At 51.9% G+C, this 24,062-nt stretch overlaps 1 protein-coding gene across 1 annotated transcript in view; it reads right to left on the bottom strand.

Moving 5' to 3' along the window:
- Positions 1 to 14,618: 14,618 nt before the first annotated feature.
- The window catches only part of KCNK5 (potassium two pore domain channel subfamily K member 5), a 36,419-nt gene continuing 26,975 nt past the window's right edge, over positions 14,619 to 24,062 (bottom strand). The window contains exons 2-5 of the mRNA XM_082664626.1: positions 21,200 to 21,311; positions 19,849 to 20,015; positions 19,370 to 19,538; positions 14,619 to 17,181 (exon numbers count right to left, since the gene is read on the bottom strand). Of these exons, the coding sequence (XP_082520752.1) occupies positions 16,316 to 17,181; positions 19,370 to 19,538; positions 19,849 to 20,015; positions 21,200 to 21,311 (1,314 nt within the window). The 3' untranslated portion in view covers positions 14,619 to 16,315. The remainder of the gene's footprint in view (positions 17,182 to 19,369; positions 19,539 to 19,848; positions 20,016 to 21,199; positions 21,312 to 24,062) is intronic.

The raw sequence follows: 24,062 nt of genomic DNA, 5'->3' as shown, positions 1-24,062 counted from the left end.
TGAAGGGTTGAGCTTCTCCCAGGTCTCTGGCCATTCTGCTTTCTTAGTGGGGCTGGAATTTGGATGTGGGATCTCTTCAAAGTTTCTAAGCCTCAATTCTTACCTCTAGAGAATGGGCCATCGCTGATGAGAAAGCACGGAGGACCGACCACTTTTTATCTCTGCAATCACCTAAATCCCACCAAGATGAGCACGATGAGGCATAGCCCACAAGGACAAGAAGAGTGAAGATGTAGAAGAGTCAGCAAGATTCTGGAAGCTGAAAAGGGATGAACAGTTCCTTAGCCTGGCAGAAGTTGTACCTTAACTCTCTGGGGTGGGAGGATGGGCAGAATGATAGTCAGAAGGCTGCTTCAAGCTGTGGGCACCTTGAACGTCTCAGCACTAGGAAAGGCCAGATCCCTCTAAGAGGGGTGGTGTTGGGGGTGGGGCTGAAGAGGACTGGTTGGAAGTGGGTTAAGAAGCAGTGATAGGGAGTTCCCTGGTGGTCCAGTGGTTAAGACTCCGTGCTACCAATACAGGGGGCCCGGGTTCCATCCCTGGTCGGGGAACAAGATCCCACAAGCTGCAGCTAGGAGCCCACATGCCGCAACAAAAAGAGCCCGCATGCCACAATTAAGAGAGCCCGCATGCTGCAACTAAATACCCTGCATGCCGCAACTATGACCCGGTGCAGTCAAATAAATAAATAAATATTTTTTTAAAAAGAAGAAGAAGAAGAAGCAGTGATAACCCCAGATCCCCTCCCACTTCTTGCACAGCTAGGCACTGCCTTCCCCACCCTGGCAGAAAATGGGCTGGTTTACCAACAGAGAGGATTACACAGCTGAGGCAGAGGATTAAGTGCAAGTCTGAACACCAAACGGTAAGTTTCCATGAGCCCTTTCCCATTCAGCATCAGAACATTGGAAACAGGTTTATAGCCCCCAGCAGATTCCAGGGATTCTCTCTAGGGAAACTGTCCAAAGAGAAGAGTCCTACAGATATTGGCATTTAAAGGTTTCTCAATGAAAAAGTGAGCTTGTCACCAAATCCTTTAGGCACAAGTTCTGCTCATATAATCAGAGCCTTAGTCTTAAATATGAATAGACAACGAAGGATCACAGGGAGGTGCAAGAGAGGTGTCACTATGAAAAAGAGAGCCAGAATAAGCAAATAAGAAAAAAAAAAAAAGTAACTCAGAGATGATGCGAAAAGCAGAATCTTTTTTTGCCTCTTTGAGATAATTAACATTCTCAGAGATAAGAAAAATACTGCAACCTTTGAAACAAGAATAGGATGCTATAAGAAAGTAACATTCACTATTTTACCATGATTTAGCTTCTAGTCTCCAGTACATACAGCAGGTAGGGGGATAAAATTAAATGACATTATGAGGAAACAATCAGACAAACACAGAATGTAGGGCTTTCTACAAGACAACTTGCCTAGATCCTTAAAATGTCAATATTGTAGGAGAAACAAAAAGATAAAAAAGAGTTTATAGATGTTAAATAGACTAAGGAGGGAAACCCCTGGAGGTCCAGTGGTTAGGACTCAGCACTTTCACCGTTGAGGACCAGGGTTCAATCTGTGGTCAGGGAACTAACATCCCACAAGCCACACGGCGTGACCAAAAAAACAAAACCATGCAAAACCAAAACCACTAAGGAGACCTACCAACCAAAGGAAGTTAAGATAGGATCCTAATTCAACTAGACCAGCTATAAAAGAAAAATTGGACACAATTGGGGAAATTTGAATATGGACAGGATATTAAAGATATTAGGGGATTATTGTTCATTTTGGGGGGAGTGATAATGGTGGTGTGATTATGTAACAGAATGTCCTTAAGTTTAGAATCTGCAGGCTAAAGTATTTAAAAATCAAGTATAATATGGTATACAAATTTCTTTCAAATAGTTCTGCCAAAATATACAGGCAGTTCATAGACAGATATATAATAACAATTGTTCAATCTAGTACTACACTGTCTAATACAGTAGCTACTTTTCACATGTAGCTTCTAAGCACTTGACATCATCTGGATTGAGATACACTGTGAGTATAAAATACACACTGAATTTCAAAGACTTAATACAACAGAAAAAATGAAAAAAATCTCATTAATAATTTTTATATTGATGGCAGGTAGAATTGATATTTTGAAATAAGTAAAATATTAAAGTTAATTTTACCTATATTTTAACTGTTTTAATGTGGCTACTATAAAGTTTACAATTACATATGTGGCTCACATTATATTTCTATTGTACAGCAGTGACCTAGGTAGGGAAAAGAATGTTAAGTATACTATTTTTTCAACTGTACTGTATATTTGCAATTCTCTTAATAAAAACTTAGAAAGAAAAAGAAATGAAATAAAAATAGAGACTTTCTTTTTAATCAGTAGGAGAATTGTAGTTAAAGTTTAAAAATCCTTTTGAAAGTAGGATAAGATGATAAAAGTAAAGATTAGAAAATCAGAGAACCAATCCAAGAGGCCTCATTCAAAAAGATAGAACATAATAAGCACAGAAAGGAACCAAAGGGCATGAGCTTCTAGATTAAAGGGGAGCCTGAGGACTCAGCACTGTGAATGAAAAGTTACACCAACTGATGCACTGGGGAATAAAGAGATTCTAAAAAGTTTCCAGAGAGAAAAAAAATATATCGGTCACATTTAAAGACCCAGGAATTAAAATATCACTAAACTTCTCCACAACCACCCAGGAAGCTAGAAAACAAAGGAGAAAAACTCTCAAAATTCCAAAGGAAAAAATTTTCAACCTAGAATTAGATACCCAGCCAAACTATCAATCAATATGAAGGTAGAATAAAGATATTTTTAGGTGTACAGGGTCTCAAATTTTTTACCTCCCTTGCACCATTTCTCAGAAAGCTATTTAAGGATGTGCTCTATCAACCAAGAAAGTAAACAAAGACAGAAGGCATTGGATTCAGAAAACAGGGGGTCTGATATAGGAAGAAGGCAAAGGGAATTCCTAATCAATGGTGAAGGGACACTTCAGGATGTGAGCTGTCCTAGAGAGGACATCCAGCCAGGAACAGAAAATGTTTGGCTCTGAAAACAGTTCACCAAGAAAAAAAAAAAAATGGGACTGAGAGATTATTCTTCTGAGAGAAGTTTTACAATTATAGCAGGGAGTTTGGGAGTTAATTAGTGACACAGACATACAAAGTTAAGCAAACAAAAAACATGAAAAACAAAATGTCATACAAGAAGAAAAGTGTACCCAAGTACATTATGAATATTTACATAGTTATGATAGTGTTAACATCGAGTTGAGATCTAACTATTTTGGGTGATAGGGAAGGAAGTATATGTGTTGGAGATGGAATGGAGCTAATCGTCATCTTTTGTAGTAGGAAGATAATCTATACTAACTAAAGTAGGATAACAAAAATAATGATGGGATTTTAAAAACAGCTATATGTTATTTAAAGAAGTAGAAGAAAAATAGGAAGAAGTAGCTGGAAAGTCTAAAAGAAGTTGCCTCTGGGGACTGGGAATGGGGAAGGGTGAGGCAGGCAATCGCTGTTTTCCGTTAGTCTGTGTAGTATTATTTGACTTTTATTAAAAGTATTTATATATATATATCACTTTGCTAAAAATAAAAATTGAATTAAAAGATAAAAAGAAAATCCAGGTCATCCAGGGCAGGCCTAGTGACTGCCCAGAACTGAAGGTCATTTCAGGTGTCACTGCCTGGCAGCTGCCTACGTCAGCAACTCCGGACATGGCTAGAGGGAGCCTTTTTGGAGAAATGTTATCCTGCCTACCCCCATGACTCATAGGCTCCCATTGTTTCCACACCCCTGCCACTCTCCTGCCATGGGGATGTGTGCGCTGATGTGGGGGGTGGGTACCAAAGGAACTTTCTTGTGCTCTTTGTTTACTGTGGGCCCCACTCCCATCCCCAGGGGTACAGGCTTCCTTGCCAGGGACCAGGTGTCAGGCAAGGGGCACTGGGTGCCAAGAAAGAGAAAAAACAATCTTAAAATACCTCTCTGCCCACCCATTTCGGAAATTCAGAATCATGTGGTTGAGTAGGACGTATGAGATCAACTTGCCAACGTCTCCAAGAGGTGGACACCGACCCTTGGCTTGAGCACTTTGAATGACAGGGAGCTCAATGCTTCAGAGGGACACTGTTAAGGGTTGGGGGCAAAGAAAGGGGCACATAAGGGTCTTTGGTGCCTACAGGCGTTTGCATGAGCCATTCTTCATGCTTATATTGGTCAAGGCCCTTTGAGTGTCAAAGAACCCACTAGTTCTAAAAGGTGAGGTTCAATGAAAGGATACAGCTCTCAGCGGAAACAGAACCTGCCCAGTCCCCATCTCTGCCTCTCTCTCCAGATGTCTGCTCTATCCCCCTACTTCTCTCTGCATACTTCCTTCCTCTGCCTGCTGTCTGGTTCACACATGACCCCAATACCTGCCACCACTCCCAAGCCTCCATGACTTCCAGATTCAGCTCCCCACAGCTCACTGTCTTAGTCCTTTGATATACTAATTTCAAATACCTAGCCAGGTCATCTCATTGATTCATCTTTTTTTTTTTTTTAAGGATTTTATTTATTTTTTATTTTCTTGGCTGTGTTGGCTCTTCATTGCTACACGCAGGCTTTCTCTAGTGGTGGCCAGTGGGGGCTACTCTTTGTTGCGGTGCATGGGCTTCTCATTGCAGTGGCTTCTCTTGTTGCAGAGCACGGGCTCTAGGCATGCAGGCTTCCGTAGTTGTGGCACACAGGCTCAGTAGTTGTGGCTTGTGGGCTCTAGAGCACGGGCTCAGTAGTTGTGGCGCACGGGCTTAGTAGCTCTACAGCATGTGGGATCTTCCCGGACTAGGGATCAAACCCATGTCCCCTGCATTGGCAGGCGGATTCTTAACCACTGTGCCACCGGGGAAGTCCTCATTCGTTCATCTTGGTCCAGGTTTCCTCTCCTAGCCCAATCAGCTTTACCAAGGTGAGTCACATGGTTCAAAGATGGCTACCTGGTCTGTCCATCTTCAGGAAGAACAGTGGGTAGGGAAGGCATCTCAAATGTATCCACCACACTCACCACCTTTCTCTCCCCCCTACCCTGCATTCATCCAAGGATGCCTTCAGCAAATTCTTACCAATTACCTTCAGAAAGAGCACTGGGGGGTTCAAGATGGAGGAACCAGGCTCAGATTTGTGACTTTGGGCAAAGCACTGCCCATCTATGGGTCTCAGTTCCCTCCTGAGCCCCTAACATGAGGGGGGCTATGGTTCAACTAGATCAGAGGTTCTCAACCCTGGGAAAACATAATCACTAGAGAGTTTTTAAATAAAATTCTGATAGCTGGCCTCACCTCCCTCCCTCCACAAATATTCTGATTTCATTGGTTGGAGTAAGATCTGGGTTACACACTTTTGAAAGGGCCCCAGTGACTCTAATACACAGCCAGGGTTGAGAACCACTGGATCAGAACCTAATCATTAGGTTATCACTAATAGTCAATGGCTACAATGGTACTTGGCTTACAATAAGTGCTCAATAGATTCTCCCTGAAGGAATGAATTCCCTTCAGCTGTAACATTCTGTTCTGAGTTGAGAGGTAGGTTTGGGGGTACTGGGGGGGCTCCAGTGGGACTCAAAGAGTTTGCTCAGAACAAGGGACAGAAAGACACTGGAGGGAGGGTCACTGCCAGTTAAGGAGGAATCTCAGGAGTGATCCTTTGGAGACAGACCAAGCTGGCTCCTCTGACTCACTTGGTACCTACCGCTGCTGTTGGGGCCCAGAGGCTGGAGGGCTGCCTGCGGTGGGGATGAGATCTTGGGGAATCTGAAGGCCAGCCCAGCTCTAGGACCTTGGGCAAGTCAGTGAACCACAAGATTTTCCATGCAAAACAGGAACTTAGAGTTCTCCTTCACTAGGCTGATGAGAGGATTAAGGGAGACAAAGGATTGACGTGTAAACGATTATTCACAGGAGGCTTAATCTCAGGTAAATCTCAGGTTATCACTGCCTAACATCACCCAGAGGGAGCTGTAGAGAGGGGGCACTAGACTGTCAGGTTCTGACCTGGAAAATGACAGCCGTCCAGTCAAAGTTCTCCCTGGAACTTCAGCGCGTTACTGTCAAGCCATTTCCTAGGGTGAACAGAAGGACAATAATGTACCTGCCACCCCTACGGACAGTAACATGGAGGAAGGCCCCGGGCCTCACATGTTAACCTTTGAGGCAGGTTATAGTTCCCAGTTTTCCTGAGAAATAACAGAAGCCCAGACAGGTTAAGTGACTTGCCCGAGGTCAGGCAGCTAGGAGAGGGCTGGGCTTGGAATTTGAGGCAGCCCAAGAGCAGTCCCTATCCTGCCCTCTCATTGGGAAGATGGGACAGACACCTGTGAAACATCTAGAAAACAAGCCAGCAGCCCCATATGTGAAGTTACCTGCCAGGTGGAGAAGAGCAGAGCAGAAAACCTGGGAGAGGCAGAGACTGCTAAGAGCATCCTTCTAGAAGGTTAGTGTAGAACCAGGCCAGCCAGTGGTGGAGGGGCATAAAGAAATGCCTTCTGATTAACTACCATCTTGGGCTGCTTCTCCTGGGATGGCAGGTCAGGGTTTCTGGGGTTACCTGGTAAGAACCAGAGCCCACTTTAGCTAGCTCATGGAAAGAAAAGTTTGTGGTCAGGATTCAGCGGGTGATGTCAAGGGGATCCAGAGGTAGGACCAGTATTTCCTTATAGAGAGTCTGGAGCTGGGGGCTTAGAAAGCTGTCTTCTCTGTAGTGTTTGTTCTTCTCTCTTTCTGTCTGTCTTTCTGTGTCCCTCAGTCCCTCTTTCTCTGTCTCTGTCTGACTTCATGTTATGCATGTCCACACCACACACACCCCACATACATGCTCCTCTGCCTTTCTCTGTGCATCTGCTCCATTCTCGTCTCTCTACTGTCTGACTTCTATGTGAGCATACTTTCTGCTCCCCCATAATTGTGGTGGCAGCCATGAAAGTGCACCCCGAGGACCTCCAACTACAAGGAGGAAATTGGCCAATGACCCCAGCTGCTGCCTCTGAAATCCATCACCAAGTTTGTTCCCAGATCATGGGCTGCTCCAGCCAGTGACTGAGCAGAGCAGGGTACCAGGGTGGATCCATTTCGCGGAGACCTGGGGCTCACCCGAGCCTAGCCTAACCTCCCACAGCCTGCAGGGCAGTCTATCTTGCTTCACCCAACCTCCCCTCCCTCTCAGTCACCCAGGATGGACTTGCCTCTTGGTCAGATGGTGCTTCCAGCCTCTCACAGGTGTTTCCCCTTTCCAGCTTAATCCAGCCGTGGCATCTGCTTCCTGGAGAACCTGGATTAACACACAGCAGTTACAGGTGGGTCATGACGGAGCCCCCACTCCAACCCTACTGACTCTCCTTCCACCTCCTGTCACCAACACACACACCGAGGATGGGTGTGGAATCAAACAAAGGAAGAGAAGTCTTTTCCCTGTGTCCCCTTGTCAAGTCCCAGCACAGAGCCTGTCCCAAAGCAAGTGGTTACTAAAAAGTGGTGGTCATTAGAGGGACAGCCCTACACGCGGCGCACAAGGGGGCCAGACCACGGCTGGCTTACTGAGGACTGCTCCTGGGAGGATTCTGGGGTGGGGCTGGGGCACTGAACCTCTTCAGCATCCACTTTTGACTGGGACCCTGGACATCCTGCGTGGAGTCACCTCCTCCCCTGCACTAGGGGCGGGGAATTTTTGGAAGGCCTTAGACTCCTTCCTGTGCTGGTTTGACTCAGGCCCACATCCTGTGTATCAATGGTGTTTTTGCTCGGCGATACGATCCCTGCAGGCTTAGTCTGGATCCCAAGAGCCCTGGTCCAGTTACCAGACCTAGTGTATGCCAGGAGGGTCTCCCCTTTAATTACAAGGACACCCAGGGGATGAGGACTTTGCTGAAACCACAGTGCGGTTGGGAGAGTGTAAGGCACCTCCTGGACTAGGCTTTGGGCAGTCGGAGAACTCCAGCTGAAGGCAGATATGCCTTCTACACAAGGCCTGTGTTCCCCTTTCTGCCTCCGGTTTGGAGTGTGACCCTTGGGTGTACCCTTCCGTGTACATACATGGGGCAGGTACCTGTGTCATCTGCCCCCCCACTACCCTCACAGTCAGCTCCCACGGCCTTGGATCTTCACCCTTACTCAGCAATGGTCTGAGGGGCCCACGGGATTGCAAGGGACACTTTAGGAATTATGATCCCCCTGTAATCCAGACATTGCTGGCTCCTTTCCAAGATGAGCAAAAACTCACTGCCTCCCACCCCGCCCCCGCCCAGTCCACACAGCGCATCCGGAAGATCAGTGCGATGATATGTTGGTAAATGTTTAACATCTGGCTCTCTGCAGAGAGGAGAGCCCTGATTTATAGTGTTTGCTCATTTCTGTGGTGTAAATACCTCCACTATGGCTATTTTAAGCTACAACGTGATGTCACAAAAATGAAGTTGGGACGAGAAACGCAGTAGCATACCATTATGTAATATTTCCACTGGGCACCTCCAATGGATGTCAGTAACCTCAAAAACTTGAAGAGTAGTAACATGTAAAGTAATTAGGAAATGATGAGTTTTGAGTATGTTTTACCTTCGCTCTTCATACAATTTAAGCGTATGGTTATATAATTTAACTTATAAGATAGTCAACTTGTAAAATTTCTGAAACTTTAACCACTGGCTCTCATGAGCGGGACGAACGGGCTCCAGACTCCTGGGTCAGAACCTTTCCCCTGGAGTGAACTGTTGAGGGTGGGAATGTGAGCGGGTAGAGAGATAGAGGGAGGGCCTGACTGCCTGACTGCCTGGTGGGTAATTGTCTGCTCCTCATTTCCCTTCCTCCTCAGTCACCAGCATCAGGTGTTCTAGGCGGCCTACAAGAGACTCAACAAGTACATGTCGGGGACTTCCCTGGCGGTTCAGTGGTTAAGACTCCATGCTTCCGTTGCAGGGGGCGTGGTTTCAATACCTGGTTGGGGAACTAAGATCCTGCAAGCCCCGTGGTGCGGCATTAAAAAAAAAAAAAAAAGTACATGTTGTTTGAATTGAATACAGTATGATGTCACCACCCCAGCCAGAGCGGCTCAGCTGGCCAGAGCCACAGGTGAAGGAATCTAAGAATAAGGAAGTTTTCCATAACTGGAAGTAAACAGATTTCAATGCAGAATATATATAACACAGGCAGGGAGGGATCGGCAGGAGATGCCAGAAACACGGAACAGAACTGCCCTCTGAGATCTCCAGGCAGGCATTTGCAGAACCTGGGTATTTCTGGCTTTTACCCCAGGTCTGCTAAGGCAGAATCTCTTGAGAACAGAGCTCGGGAATCCCCTGGCTACTGCTGGGTAGTCACCAGAGGGCTGGGATCCGCTGATTGGTTCACCTCACTGGTCCTGCAGAGGACAGGTAGCTGGGAGCTGCAGCCAGGGCACCCTCTTTGGGCCCCCTGGCCCTGGAGCAGGAAAGCCCTGCTCTGGCAGGCTTGTGTGGTAGTTACTAGCACAGGCTCCGGGGTCTCAGGTTTGAACCCAGGCTCTGCTTCTAGCTGTGTGACTTTGGGCAAGTTAACATACCCACTCTGTGCCTCAGCTTCCAAAGGGCGATAATAATACTGATTTCACAGTGTGGTGGGGATTAAATGAGATCTGAGGTCATGGGCAGTAGGCATACTGTAAATGGCCGAGGTGGCTTATTTAAGGCACAGGGCTAGATGGTAGCAGACCCCAGGCCTACCAGTACTGTTCAGACATAGCAGAGAGGACGAGAGACCCCAAAGTAGAAGAGACTTTGATAGCTTAAGGTAAAAATCTCTGATCTTGCTTAAGGTAGGGAGCTCCTGGTAAGGAGTTTCTGCACCTTCAAAGAGGTTGAGTCTCAGGGCAGTAGGTGCTGTTTGGCCTGCTTTGGGTGCTAGTGCGGCTATAGTGCACAGTCCTGTACATGCCGCCCAAGCCCCTCCCCAGGGGTGCCTCTCTGCGTTTGCACCCCAGAACTTTCTCCAAAACCCGGAAGAAGGTCTCTTAGCCCCAGGGCAAGCCCAGCCAGTGTTCCCGTCCGCTATCATTGCATAACAAACCCCCCCAAAATTTAGAGGCTTAGAACAACACCAATCATGTATTTGCTCACGATTCTGAGATTCGGGGGAGGGCCGGGCTCTTCACGTGGCCTCCGCTGGCGCTGGAATGCCCCAGACGGCTCCTCGGCCGGGCAGACCCCCTCCAGGTCATGGGTCTCCAGGCACTTGGATCCTTACCTTGCAGCTGGCTTCCCCGAGAGCACAAGAGGAAGCTGCCAGGCCTCTTAACACAGAAGGCCACTTCCAGGGTATTCTATCGATCAAAACAGGCCCAGGGCCAGCCCATGTGCAAGGGAATGGACTCCACCTCTCGTACGGGGAGTGGCAAGGTCACTTTGCCAAGGAGAGTGTGGGACGGTGGTGTCTTTGGACAGTACAGTCTGCCACATCCAGCCTGTATAGGAGGGAGGTGGGGATTAATGTCCGTGGGGCCATCCTTAACCAACAAGGGTGGGAACTGGTGGATAAACGCAGGCCTCCTGTCCTTCAAAGGGACAATTGTGAGGTGTAGTCGACCGGCTCTTCAGAGGGGTCCCAGCAGGATTGAACCCCAACTGCCCACAGTGGAACCAGCTCAACGATGCCCCCTTAATTGCCTTGTGCTCTTTCCCCATCTTTATCTCCCTCTACCTCTCTGCTACTTCCTCCAGCCATCTCCCAGTTCTGGGCTTAGGCCTTGCTCTCCTGGGCAACCAAACCAAAACACTCAGTTTCCTCATTTGGAAAAAAACCCTTAAATCAGGCTATAAAAGATTGCACCTGGCTCCCGGGCCGATGAGTAATCCCACAGGAATGGAGGTGAAAGGGCTTTGTAAACCGGGCGGCCCCGAAACTGAGGTGAGTGGTCACTGTGAGCAGAGGTATTCCCGAGGGAAGCACGGGGACTTGGGGGCTGCAGGGGTGGGACACCCAGGCCCCCGTCTTCAGGTAGTGGTGACCAGAAGGAACACTGCCGCCTTGGAGGCGATGAGAGGTGAGGACAGAGAGGTGGGGGGAAACGGGAAAGGGGGTGCAGACACAGGGGCTTCCTGGAGTGTGCAGAAGTTAGGAGTGCTGTGTCCCTGCCCTGCCTACCAGATTCAGGTGACTCGGCACAATCAGGTGACTCACCGGGCCAACGCGGCCTGTGACAAGGTCCCTCAAGATCGTCCACCCCGTTCTGCAGGGACTTGCCCTCGTGGAATAAACTTCACCTCCTGATGCAGCCTCTTCCCGGGAGGAGAGGGACTGAATTACAATGGGAGGGTCCAGGATTCTGGTTCACTTGCCCTCCATTCAGTAAACATTGAAAAGCTGAGCCCTTTTCCACGCTGGCCAGCTTGTGGTCTGGAGCCAAGGTGAACAAGCCACTCCCTGCTCTCTCAGAGGCTCCAGACCCAGAGACAGCTTGAACAGCAGCGAAGCAGCCGGCTTGCTGAGGGACGGGCTCTGGGCCTGGTGAGGGACGGGCTCTGGGCCTGGTGAGGGACATCTGACTCAGAATCCGGGAGGGGGGGCCAGGAACTGTGGAACTCTTCCCGGAGAAGCTGATGTCCACCTTTAACCCCAACAGGTCTTAGAACTCAGCTAGGAGAGGGGAAGGGCATCCCAGATGTAGGAAACAGCATGGGCTGCCTGGCTCATTTGGGAAACTTCACTGTGTCTGGAGCCCAGAGAGACTGGGGAGTAGGGGTAGGGGGCAGATGAGGTTGAAGGGGGAGACAGCGCCAGGAGAGCAGCGGGAGCCCCGGAGGAGTTTAAAGCAGGAGGTAAAGGGGGTCAGATTTGAGTATGGGCTCCAGCCTGCTGGTTGCAGTAATGGCCTGGTGGAGACCTGCTCAGGGGCTCATTCATTCATTCAACAAGGGCTCAACCAGGCATCAGGCCCTGTGCTGCTGCGGGTGTCCAGGTGAGGGGCTGTAGTGGCCTGGATGGTGGCCAGGATGGAGAGAAGGGGCAGAGATTCTGGGGAGGCGCTCTCACTGTGTTACACAAACACATCCTGGCAATTCCCAAACTGGCATCTGGTTCCTGGACCAGCTGTGTATGAACTTGGAAAGTGGGGACCTGTTATTTCAGGGGTGGACAGCTGATTGGCAGGGCTGAGCCGAAGCCTCAGGGGCCCCCAGAGAGGCAGCCATTCCTGGAGACCCACCCAGAGCAGCACAGCCCACCTGCCTCCTTTCTCCCCCTGCCTTTGCCCCAGGCTCCAGAAAGCTTCCCCGCAATGGTGGCTGAGGATAACCTTTCCAGCAAGGGGGTGAAACACCCCGGTTTCTTTTCCTAAGTGACTCCTGCAGGATCACACAGGAGCCAGAGGCCCAGCTGGGACCCAGAGTTTGTGCTTATTTCCTATTTCTGTGCTCCTCTCCCTCTCAGATTGCAGGCTCTTGGGGCGTAGGAACTGTCTCCTCCATTTGACTGTGGGTTTTCTGAGGGTGTCTCCCCCAACACATCAGGAGCTTTCCGGAGGGTAGAAGGAGGAACGGAAATGCAAGTCAGGGAAGCTGTTCTGCTGCCATTTAATAGTTGTTTGAATTTGTGAAAAATCCTGTATTTGCCTCAGTCTCCTCATTTGTAAAATGGGGTTAATGATAACACTACCTGTTGTGAGGATTAAAAGACATAAGATAGAAGAGACATTAAAGGAGCCTTGGGGGTATGGGCAGGACAGAAATACCAAGCACAGACCATGAAAAACAGCTGGAAATGAGAGCAAAGGGAACCAAACCGTAGGCTCCATGAATAGGATCTCTGTTCATGTTACACGCTGTAGTTTTCCAGGTGGCTGGGACAGAGCCTGGTCCATGGTAGGTGCTGGGTGAACATTAGTTGAAGGAATGAATGGAGAGTACAGGTGGCAATGGTGGAGAGCAGGGTGCCAACTCACCACCAGGGCGGGAAGGCTTCCAGGAGGGGGCAGGGGAGGGCCCAGGCCTGGAGGGCTGCCGGGAGTAGGCGTGTCTGCCTCAGAACTCATGAAACTCTGGGGGTTCAACAATACACCCCCGTAGTTCTGACCAGGTTATGAATCTGGTGTCAACAGTGGGATTTCCCTGCCAGGGTCCTCTCCCTCGACTTCTAAATCACTTCCTCCACCTGCCATCCCCCAACAGCTCATGGGCACAGTGACAGTGACAGGAGGGTTCACGCCCCTCCACACATGGTACCCCTCCTCTGCTCTTGATCCCTCAGGAATCCCTCCTGGGCTCCACCCTCTGCTCCAGCTGCTGTCCCACCTTGTTTCCAGGCCTTCCACTGAGAAAGCTCACCACTTACCTTAGCCGCAGTGGACCAAAACCACACCTTAACCCCAGCCTTCCCTGCTTCTATCATCTATGAGCAACTCTGCGAAGCTGTGCCTGGTCAAGTTGTACTCTCTGAGCTTTCATCTCCTTCACAGCAGAGGGGGCCAAAAGCCCTGTGCCCGGGGGGCGCTCCGAGCCGCCTGTCAGAGGGCTTTGTGAGAAGGCCAAGTGCCACGGTAGTAAATAGAATTGTTACCTTGTGGCTGGAAGGGGCTAAAGCAAAACCAGATAAGTTTGAACCTGTGTGTGTGTGGGGGGGGGGGGGGTGAGAGAGAGAGAGAGAGAGAGAGAGAGAGAGAGAGAGGAAAGTGGAAAGATGTTTTGGCAAAGGGATGGATGGTATCAAGTCATTACAGAACCCGTTGATATTTTAAACACATATGATCCTTTATAAACGCAGCCACACCCTCATGAAAAATGTGCTTCATTCCTGAAATCACAGAACTGTAAACTTTTCCCAGCAGACTGAAAAGTTTAACCAATGTCCTGTGTGGTGTGGGAAGGGGACCCTGACACTGCTGTGGAAGAGGCCAATTTCTAAACCGTTGAGACCACAAAGTCTGACAAATCTTCCTGTTAAATGGATGCATATGGGCCCAGCTGAGCCTGTCCACTCTTCTTTCACGTCCTTTCCAGCCCACAGTGCCCACCCCTTGAGCGCAGAAGGCCTGATCTCCGGGGTCCTTCCCTGGCCCACCTTCCTGAACACAGAGGCCCTTTCAGGGGACGCCAGACGTGCCACAACAGAGCAGGTGATTGTTAGCTGGTCATGGGGGCTGCATGGGTTTGAACCCAGGCTCACCATCTATGGAGATCTTGCCTAAGTCACCTTTCTGTGCCCGTTTCCTCGCCTATAAAATGGGGATGTAATACCCACCTCACAGGGCTATTGCAAGATCAAATGAGTCCATTCACATACTATTGAGCATAAAGTGTGTAGAACGGGGTCTGGCAGACTGGCGACATGAGCTGCTAGCCACGGTCCCCCCACTCCTCTCCCCGTCCTCATTCCAACCTGTTAACTGTCACCTCCTCCAAGAAGCCCGCCCTGACCACATCTTACGTAGCCTGCCCCTTCTCCACCTCCCCACCTCTTTCATTTTCTTGTCCCTTCCAGACCACCCCAGTTCTCCCCTTGACTCTCAGGCTGTCCTCAGTCCTCCCAGACTGCCCCCCCATCTCGCCCCCAGCCCCTCTCCCCCCACCCCGCAATAGCACGCATCAGACTGGCTTGTCCATCTCATGTTTTATTGTAAAAATGTTAAAATAAATTACATTTGACATCATTGCCAGTATGTACATACAGTGTGTGTGATTCCAGGACAGCCAGCAACACCCCAGCCAAGTGGGGTCAGGAAAACTAAGACGAGCTCGTTAAAACATTTCACAGAAAAACAGAAGGCCGCTCCTTCCCACCCTGATGCTGGGCCATCATACCCCTGGGTTACAGGCTAAGTGGGGATGGGTGGGGTTCTGGCCCTCTTTGGTCCTGCAGCATTGGGGAGGGGGTTGAGAGGCAGAGAGGGTATCTGGGTGGCACCTCCTGCCCAGCATCCGGTCGCCTGCGACCAATGCCCCTCCCCAACTCTGACACCATGACCTTAGCTGAGGTCACCGAGAAAGGCCCAACCGGGTTGGGGGATAGGAGGGTGAACATTGGACATCCCAATCCTTGGGACCCCACTCTTGCACCTTTTCTCCCCTCTGGCTCTGAAGCCAACGAGATAAAAAAAAAAAACAGCAATTCATTTAAAAACTAACAAAACACAACATGCAGGGCAGAGTGGGCTGGCCCGAGGGTGCACCTCACGAAGAACCCAAGAACTCTGCCAGCCCCTCACCAGAAACAGTCCGTCTGCAGTTTCACATTATCTTTTGCTCCTCCCATGGCAAATCCTTTCTTTCTTACACAGACAGACGGACAGAGACACACACACACCAAACAGCAGCTGGAGGGAGGAGGCTGATTCACATATTTGGACATTCCCCACTTGTGAGCCAAGGGTGATCTGGGGAGCGGTGAGGTCACGGGACGGAAGGGTGGAGGCAGGTTCAGCCGGAGCTGAGCCCACTCCTGCAGCTCCCCCGCTGCCAGCTCCAGGAGCCCCAGCCTCTCTTTCTGCCACCACTTCCTGGGAGGCAGAAGCCCACGCCTGCCATTGCTTGGCCAAAGGGTGTCTGGGACAGGGAACCGGACTCTGGGCTGCGCTCCATCCCAGTAAGTCCACACAAGGGCTGAGATGCTGGGCCACACTTGGGACTTACTCTGAGTCCCCCGTAACGGGAGTGTTTCAGCACCTGCCTGTTAGCTCCCCTTCCCCAGATGGCCTCCTCCCTACTGAGGTCTGCAGTATGGGCGACAGCCAGGCGGATGAGGTGGGACTGGGCGACGGTTAAACACGTGCCCCAGGCGGGGCCCCACTACTGCTGAGGTGCTGAAGTGCCCAGCCCCCAGCCCCACCAGGGTCTTACACCACCCTCACCCTCTCTCTGAAAAGCCTGGCTCAGTGCTGGGCGCACAGCAACCTGTTAATACTGGTGAACTCAAACGGCCAAGGCCCCCAACCTAAGAGAACCGTGAGACAGTCTTAACCGAATGACTGGGCAAAGACCCACGCAGGTGCAGGCCTCCCCGGGATCAGTCCTGCCAGCCCACGTGTCCGTGAACCCCCAGATCCCCCAACCATGCTCAGGACAGACGCCTCCCACTGCCAGGGCGCCCGTTCCGCTGAGGAACAGAGGCCCTGTCCTGGGTGCACCGTGTCTGACCGGTAGCATCTAGCTGCAGGGGATGAAGGTGAGGAAGGCCCCTGGCCCCCTACTCCCAGTTCCAGGGCCACACCCCACCAGGGGCCAGGGTCCCAGCCATAGCAGGACACCCCAGGTTGAGGAGAAGAGAAGCCATGGAAGGTGGGGTGGGGAGCCGGCCCCACCTCACGTGCCTTTGGGGCAGTTTGCCTTGTTGTACTCGTTCATAAGCTGTTCGTAAGGCACGGAGAGCTCTGACTCAGTGCTGGTGAAGGTGGACTCATCCGACGAGGGGAACTCGCCCAGGTTCAGGGGCACCTCGGCCGTGGCCCCCTCCTGGGGCCTCTCCTCCCCAGCTAGGTTGTCCTCCAGTGAGGACTTGGAGGTGTCCTCGTCCGAGAGGCCGGCCTCCTCGTTCACAAAGGTGATGCTGACGTTCTGGAAGATGAGCGGGTGGTAGTCCTGGGCGTCCCACGGCTCGCCCTCCTCGCTAATGCGGTCCAGCTGGTTAATGAGCACCTCAGAGGTCGGGGAGCCCTCCTCAGGGGGCCCCGCCCCGGCCTCCTCGCCTGGTGGCCGAGACACGTGGCCTTTGCTCCTCAGCGTCTGGGACACCTCTTCCAGGCTGGGCACACGGTTCTTGGAGTAGACCACCAAGGGGGTCAGGGAGGTGGGCAGGGCTGTCAGCCCACCCCCCTGGGGCCCCAGGCCCGGCCCTGGGACCCGCTCCCCACCCCCGCCCGTCTTCATTGCCTTCTTCCCGATCTGCTTGATGAGATCATTGTAAGTCTCCTCCTTTTTCGACAGAAAACTGAAGATGTTGACGTCCTTGGACGCCGCACCCCCTGCCACCTGCAGGGCCTTCCTGGAGTGTGGGGAGCTCTCGAAGGACTCCTTCCGGCGCCGCCGCCGCTTCTTAATGGCCTTGTGCACCTCCACAAACATGCTCACCTTCCAGTTGACAAAGAGGGAGAGCCAGGCCAGCCCCAGGTAGATCCAGAGCTCCACGAAGTAGCGGTACAGGGCGTGGTAGTTGGCGCTGGGGTTCACACCTGAGGACGGGTCAGGAAGGCCAGAGGGTCAGGAAAGGGCCAGCGGGGACCCGGAAACACACAAAGGCCAAAAGCCGTGTCACCTGAAAGTGGACACCGCAAGAACACAGAACACCGACGCGGACGCACCAGGAAAGAAAGGAGGCCTGTGCTAGAAGCCGGATACCCCATCGTCCCGAGAACCCCGGCTTGGTCACTCGTGTGCCTGTCCCAGAGCCCTGCCTGAGCTTCCTCAACTACCGAAGGTCAGGAGAGCGTCTCCCTGGGGTGGGGGAGCTTCAAGGGGGAGGGGCTCTGGGGAGGCTGGGGATGGAGCCAGCACTCGGGTCAGGAGCTAAGCCATGAACGTCGGCCTTTCAGATTCACCGACACTGACACTTGGCTGCTTTGTGTACTTTTTGGGTGTACGTGTTACAGTTCAGTTAAAACCTGGATAGAAATTAAGTGACAGGGCAGCTGGCATCCTCCTGCTGGGGATGGACTCACTAATTTAATATAATGAGGCTGACAGTTGGGCCTGGGATGTCCAAGAGCACGGGTCCTAGCAGGAAATATCCCGGACGGCCTTGATTCTCCTTCTGGTGACGTCTGGCCTGCCTCCTGACTTCCTGTATCTACCCTAGTCCTACTGGTTCCTCCTATGGCCTGGAGGGCTCTGCCCTCTCCACACCCCCACTTCCATGGCCAGGCTCCAGACACCTGCTCCAGGGAGCCCTCCCAGGTCACCCTGCACAGCTCTGGTCACTCCCCTACCCTCCAGGATCACGGAGATTTCACTTTACACCTCCAGGCATGTTGATCCATATTATTACGTATCCTGTGTCCCCCTTCCTGCCCTGAGACTGGGGAGAAACTTGGAAAAGGAACTGGAGGAAGGGGGCCACTTCCAGAGTGGGGCTCCCTTAGAGCAAGGGCTATAACCCCCTCATCAGACTGGAGGGAGTCTGAAGGCAGGGCTGTCTCCCTTGCAGCCAGGAGGTGCTGTCCATCTTGCTCAGGACTCCGGTCATAAGCAGGTTATGATGACAACCGGGGCACACTAATATAGCCGGGCCCTACCCACTGCACTCATGAATAGCAACTCATTTGATTGTCCAAAACCCTGTGAGCTATGCACCGTTACTTTTTTTTTTTAACCAATTTTACAGATGGGGAAACTGAGGCAGTGGTTTGGTGTCTTGCTGGAGCTGAGAAAGTATGATTAAACACCCTTCTGTGCTTCCCTGATACGAAGGGTCCTCCTTAGCCTGCTCTGGGCCCCAACAGCTAGACAATGGCAGGGTCATGCCTCCGTCTAAATTTATCTCTCAAGACAGCAGGCTCAGATCTGCCAGGGTCAGTGGAGTGTTCAGGCCTCTCTTTCCTGCTTCTCCCACCCACTCAGCCGCCCCCTCCCAGCATTCCGAGTCTCCCCTTACAATGGGGCAGGAGGGTAGTGACCTGTCCCTGGCCCTAGGAAGGGGGAGGGGAGAGATCGGAGGTCCTGGGGCAGAGGTGAAGGTCAGCTGGGCAGGGCAGCAGGCACTGAGGGAGCAGCCACTGGGCCAGTGCAGCCAAACGGGGTGTCAGGAAGATTAAGAACCAAGATGCTGTGCAGGCCACAGGCACAAGGACATGAGTGGCTGGAGCCGACAGACAAAGGGGCCAAAGAATCTTATCGCCCGCCCGTGTGGATTAAGTAGGGGAGGAGTGGGAGGGAGGGAGGGAGGGTCCGGGCCGAGGGAGCAGGGCAGCTTGGGGGAAGGCCTCTCTGGTCTTTAAGCTGCCAGTGGCAAGAGCAAAGTTTCTGGTCTCTGACCCAAGCATCCAGCACAGCCCCCTCAGCGCCTGGGAATGATGGGAGGAGGCAGCTGTGACGTGGACCCTGCAGGCAGAAGGCTCTACCTCCAGCCCCCAGTGCACCTAAGCACCTAAGCTCAGGAGACGGGGGAGAAGAAAGGAAGAGACCAGACGCCAAACACGAACAGAGAAGAAGGAGGGAAAAGCCACGTTCCAAGAAAGAGAAATAGAAAACGTCTGCAATTACTCTGTGCCTTGGTTTCCTCTTGCAACTGGCAGGATCCCACTGGGTGGAGGCCCAGGACACTGGACGCCTACCAGGGCCCCCAGTAAAGGTCAGCTGAATTGAAATTGGAGGAGAAGCAGAGAAAGACAGGGTGGGGAGGCAGAGGCAAGGGGCAGGACTCACCGGCCACGAAGTCGCCGAAACCGATGGTGGAGATGGTGATGAAGGAGTAGTAGAGGCCCTCGATGTAGTCCCACTCCTCGGTCACCATGAACACGAAGGGTGGGATCACCAGGTGGACCAGCACGCCCCACAGGATGAAGATGGCCGTGCACGTGATCTGCGCCTTGCGCTGAGGGGGACGGGTAGGGAGACCAAGTCAGACGGCGGTGGAGACCGGGGGGAGCCCAGCAGAGCACCCAGAGGGCCGAGGAGGCAGCCAGAGGTGAGGCCGGGTGGGCACCAGGCCTGGGAGGCTCACTGCCCAGGGGAGGGCGCTGGTGGTGATGCTCCCAGCCTCACCCAGGAGGGCAGCGGGCTCTGAAACTGCTCCCTTGCCACCTGTCCTGACACTTCTGTCCAATTCTGAGATCCTTCCCACCCCCCCCATCACCTGCCAGCATCCTCCCATCTCTGCCCAGGACCTAGGGGTGGGGACATACCAGGCTCACGCCTCTCTTGGTGAGGAACTGGCCCAGCCTCTTGGCACGTCCCCCGAAGAACTTGCCCAGGGCACTGATCCATGTCAGACAGAGCGGCACCCCAAAGAGACCATAGAAGACACAGAAGAGGCGCCCGGCGGGGGTCTTGGGGGCCACGTTGCCATAGCCTGAGGAAAAAGAAGAGAGTGAGGCCGACAGAGCCACGGCGGGGGTGATGGACCCAGACTCGGAGTGGCACCTGCCTCCGCTGCCCCCGCCACACAGCCAGCCCGAGGAAAGCCCATCCCCTAAGGTCACTTGACACTGATTAATATCAATGCTTCAGAAATGGAATTTCCCTTGACCATGCTAGGATCAGGATCATTTATAGCAATTATGACGGTATGGGCTATGTCTCCTCCGTCAGACTGGGAGCTCTCTGAAGGCGGACTAAGCCTCCACCATCAGCAAGTCCTCCACGAGTCCGTGTGGCACCCTTGCGCAAGCTACAAGGCACAAGTTAGTAGTTTCTCTGCGGAGACACCCCAGAAGCACTGTGGTAGACGGTCTCCAAAGACGGCGATTCTTAATTCTGTCCCTTCTTATGCTCACATCCAGCTGGCCTCTAATTCCCCTCCCTCTGAATCTGGGCTTTAGTGACCTGTTCATGGCATGTGGCAGAAGGGACCCTGAGTCAGTTAAGTCCTTATCAGAAGCCTTGTTGCTTCTCCCCTTGATCTCCTGAAATGCTCACTTTGGGGAGTCTCCCTCTTGAAACCCAGCTGCCATACTGTGAGATGCCCAATCATCCCCAGCTAAGCTCCCCAGCAACAGCTAGCATCAACTACCAAACATGCGATAGAAGAAGCCATCTTGGACTTCCAGCCAACTGGGCTTTTGTGGATGACCACGGCCCCAGCCACTCCAACTACCACGGCATCAGAGACCTCAAGCAAGAACCAACCAGCCAAACCCCATCAACTCACAGAATGGCCGACAATAATAATAAATTGTGTTTTAAGCCACTAACTTCTGAAGTGGTTGGTGATGCAGTCATAGATGACCAGAACAGACACCCAGACTGGTGAATAAGCACGGGGTGCATTTGTGCAGTGAGCAACCTGCTCGAACTCTGGCTGTCAAGCTGTGTTGTTTCTACTCCAAAGCCCAGGTCAGGACTTCTAGAAAACAGTCTCCTAAGCATGGCCAGTCACCAAGGACTTACTAAATCTCCAGGGACGTGTCAGAAGGACAAAGTGCAGCTGGCCTGATCTTAACCTTGACAAGGCCATGTGACCAGAGCTGGACTCTTACAAGATCCTGGAGAGCTCGGACGGGGAAGTAGGTATCCTGAAGGTCCCAGAAGACTTACCGATGGTGGTAATGACCGTGGCTGCAAAAATCATTGCGTTGGGCCAGTTCCAGTTGTTGAAGGTCTGGTTCCCTGTGATGGCCACACCCTGTCCTGCAGCATCAGATACTATCTAAAAAGAGAGACACAATGAAGGTCAGAGAAGAGGTCAGCACTTTATAAACTTCCTTATAAGCATTCTTATTTAATCATCACAATAACAAAGTGACAGTTACTGTCTCCAATTTAGGGGTGGTGAAACATTTTATAGAGGATCAGAGAGGTTAAGTGATTTGCCCAAGGTCACACAGCTGGTAAGAATATGAACCCTGGCAATCCGGCTCCAAAGTGCCTTCTCTCACTGAGCCAGTGCTTCTCAAACTTACTAGAATCACCTGGAGGACTTCTTAAGTACAGCCTGCTGGGCCCCACCTCCAGAGGTTGATTCAGTAGGGCTGGGAGGGAGTCAGAGAATGTGCATTTCTAACAAGGTTCCAGGTGATGCTGATGTTGTGGTCCCGGGACCACAGTTTGAGAACTGCAGCAGACTCTTCTGCCTCTGAAAGAAGGCAGATGTGATGCAGACAAACAGGAGGACCTCCGGAAAAGCATTCTACTGCAGGGTTGGCCTGGGAGGGACCGCCCCCCACACCCGACATGCCTTTCACCCCCACTGTCAGGACACCTGCTAAGGTCAGCTCGGTAAGCTCTTGGGTCTGTCCTCTGAGGGCGGACATATCAGCTGGCCTCCTTTCTCCCATGCCTGGGACTCTGTCTTCTCCCCCCTACAAGCTCCCCCTTCCCTCCCTTCTCTGGATCCCTTTCTCTCTGCCCTGAGCAACTTCAAGGTTTGGGCCAGGACACGTCATCAGAAGGTGGTATGTACTTTTCAGGGTGACAAATTCATGCTATGAGTCCCCACGGAGCTCCCGGCAACTATGGGTGGCAGCAGGTGAGAGGTCACCTGGGGAAGTGCACTGGGAGGCCCCCAGAGAGGCCTTCCTTATCTGTTCCAGGAACACAGGCAGCTGCCAAACCTGCTCACCGCCCAGGCCCTGCCTGTACCCCATCCTCCTGCGCTACCTCCCTTCACCCACACCCACCACTGGCAGGACCCGGACCTCAGAAGGCGGCTCCCGAGGAGGGGCCAGGATCCACTCTCAATTTGGGGTCCTGCCACTGCCCCCCTAGGAGAGCCCCAGGATGGACCAGCTAAGAAACCAGAAACTCAGTCAAACTGCCTCTAAAAATCAAGCCTAGGACCGAGAAAAGACAGAGGAGTGAAGGATGGAAGCAGGAGGGAGACGGAAAAACCGGAGTTCTCCCTGCAGCACGACTGAAGTTTGGTGAGAAAAGAGGGAAGGGTGGGTTGTCCTGAAGGAATGTGCAGTTTGCAGCGGCAGGCCCGTGTAAACGGATCTGCAGACTTTGTAAGGAATTTTCCATGATGACGTGCTCATCTGACAGGCCGTCAAACCACAGGGCTCACCGCCCTGCCTCCCCCTGCTATTTCCTGAGCATCTCTCTGCAAAGTGGGAAGTGGGGACGGCTGCCTTCACCTGCCCTCAGAGAGCGGCCACCAAGCCGGCCAGGCCACTTCCACGCAAAAGCACCAGGACGTTCAGATGCGAAGAGGCCAACAGGTCTATCCTGTTGGAGGTCCACCCAAAAGGTTTTCTAAACCATGAAATCCACGTTCGAAACAGGAGAATGAAAAGTCCCAGGGCCCTGGATGTTAATGTTAAACAGATGGCAGGGAAAGCAGAACTACTCAGCTCCCTTTGGCCGCAGCCTTTGTTATCTCAGATATCCATCTTCGGGGGGGGGTGCATGGGGGGGGGGTGAGTGCAGCATTGTCAGGAAGCACAGCCCAAGACGGATGACAACTGACCAGGAAATCATGGGCCTGGGGCACCACCCCTGGTCATCCCCATGGAATCCCGGAGGAACAGGAAAGATGTCAGAAGACAAGTTGCCCCCCCCCGCCACCCTACCCCCGCCTTCTCATACGAACGAAAAGGGTGGATTCTAGAAACTCAAACCTGAACTCTTGCTGACTCTTCTTTGGAGACAGCAGAACGTTTGGCATATTCAAAGAGGAAGTGGTGGGCACTGGAAGCTACTAGCACAGGTTCACTAGAGCAAGTCATGCTCAGCTAAGTGCATCTCCCACCCCAAAGAGGCTGCAAAGCCTTGAAGTTCAGTGGAATGCAGTCAGTCTGGATAGCAGCAAGGCAACTGAACAGATGGGCTTAAAGATATTCACGTGGACAAGACAGAGAAATGTAGGGAGGAACCGGGGTTAATCCGGGTCCACGTAAAGGCAGATAAACAACCCCAAGAAGTACTGATCATTATCTGCCTGGCCTGAGGTCTCCATTAAGCCAAAGGCCAGGCCTCTTCAGTCTTTCAATCTACAACACAGTAAGGACAAAGATGGCTGACCAGTTTAATCTGCAAAGGATGCAACACTGGGACAAGGCTGGGATGGGAAGATAGCTAACACACTGCAATGGCAGTTTGGGACTCAAAATCATCTGGACTGGAAAAATGGGCCCAAACTAACAAGATATGGCTGTCTTTTAAATTTTTCACGTCTTACACTTTGGGTTAGAAGGCACTGACCCATACAGGGTTGAAAGGGAAAGTCCTTGGGTTTCAGCTGACCACAAACCAACAAACACTGGTATGGCTGCCAAAAGAAAAGCAAATACAATCTCAGGCAGTGTCAATACCTTATCTCTTCAGGGCTGGGAGGCAACGAGCCCATTGTCCTCTGCAGGTGAGGCCACATGGGGGGCACTCTGTTCCATTCTTGGGTGTCGGACTTCATGATATGTTAACCAGCGGGCCAAGGTGCCAGAGGGAACGGGGGTGGCTGTTT

Source organism: Grampus griseus (assembly GCF_964374135.1).
Source record: "Grampus griseus genome assembly, chromosome: 10".
Taxonomy (NCBI): domain Eukaryota; kingdom Metazoa; phylum Chordata; class Mammalia; order Artiodactyla; family Delphinidae; genus Grampus; species Grampus griseus.
The sequence above is the reverse complement of the archived record's forward strand: the minus strand, read 5'-3'. Positions and strand labels throughout refer to the sequence as shown.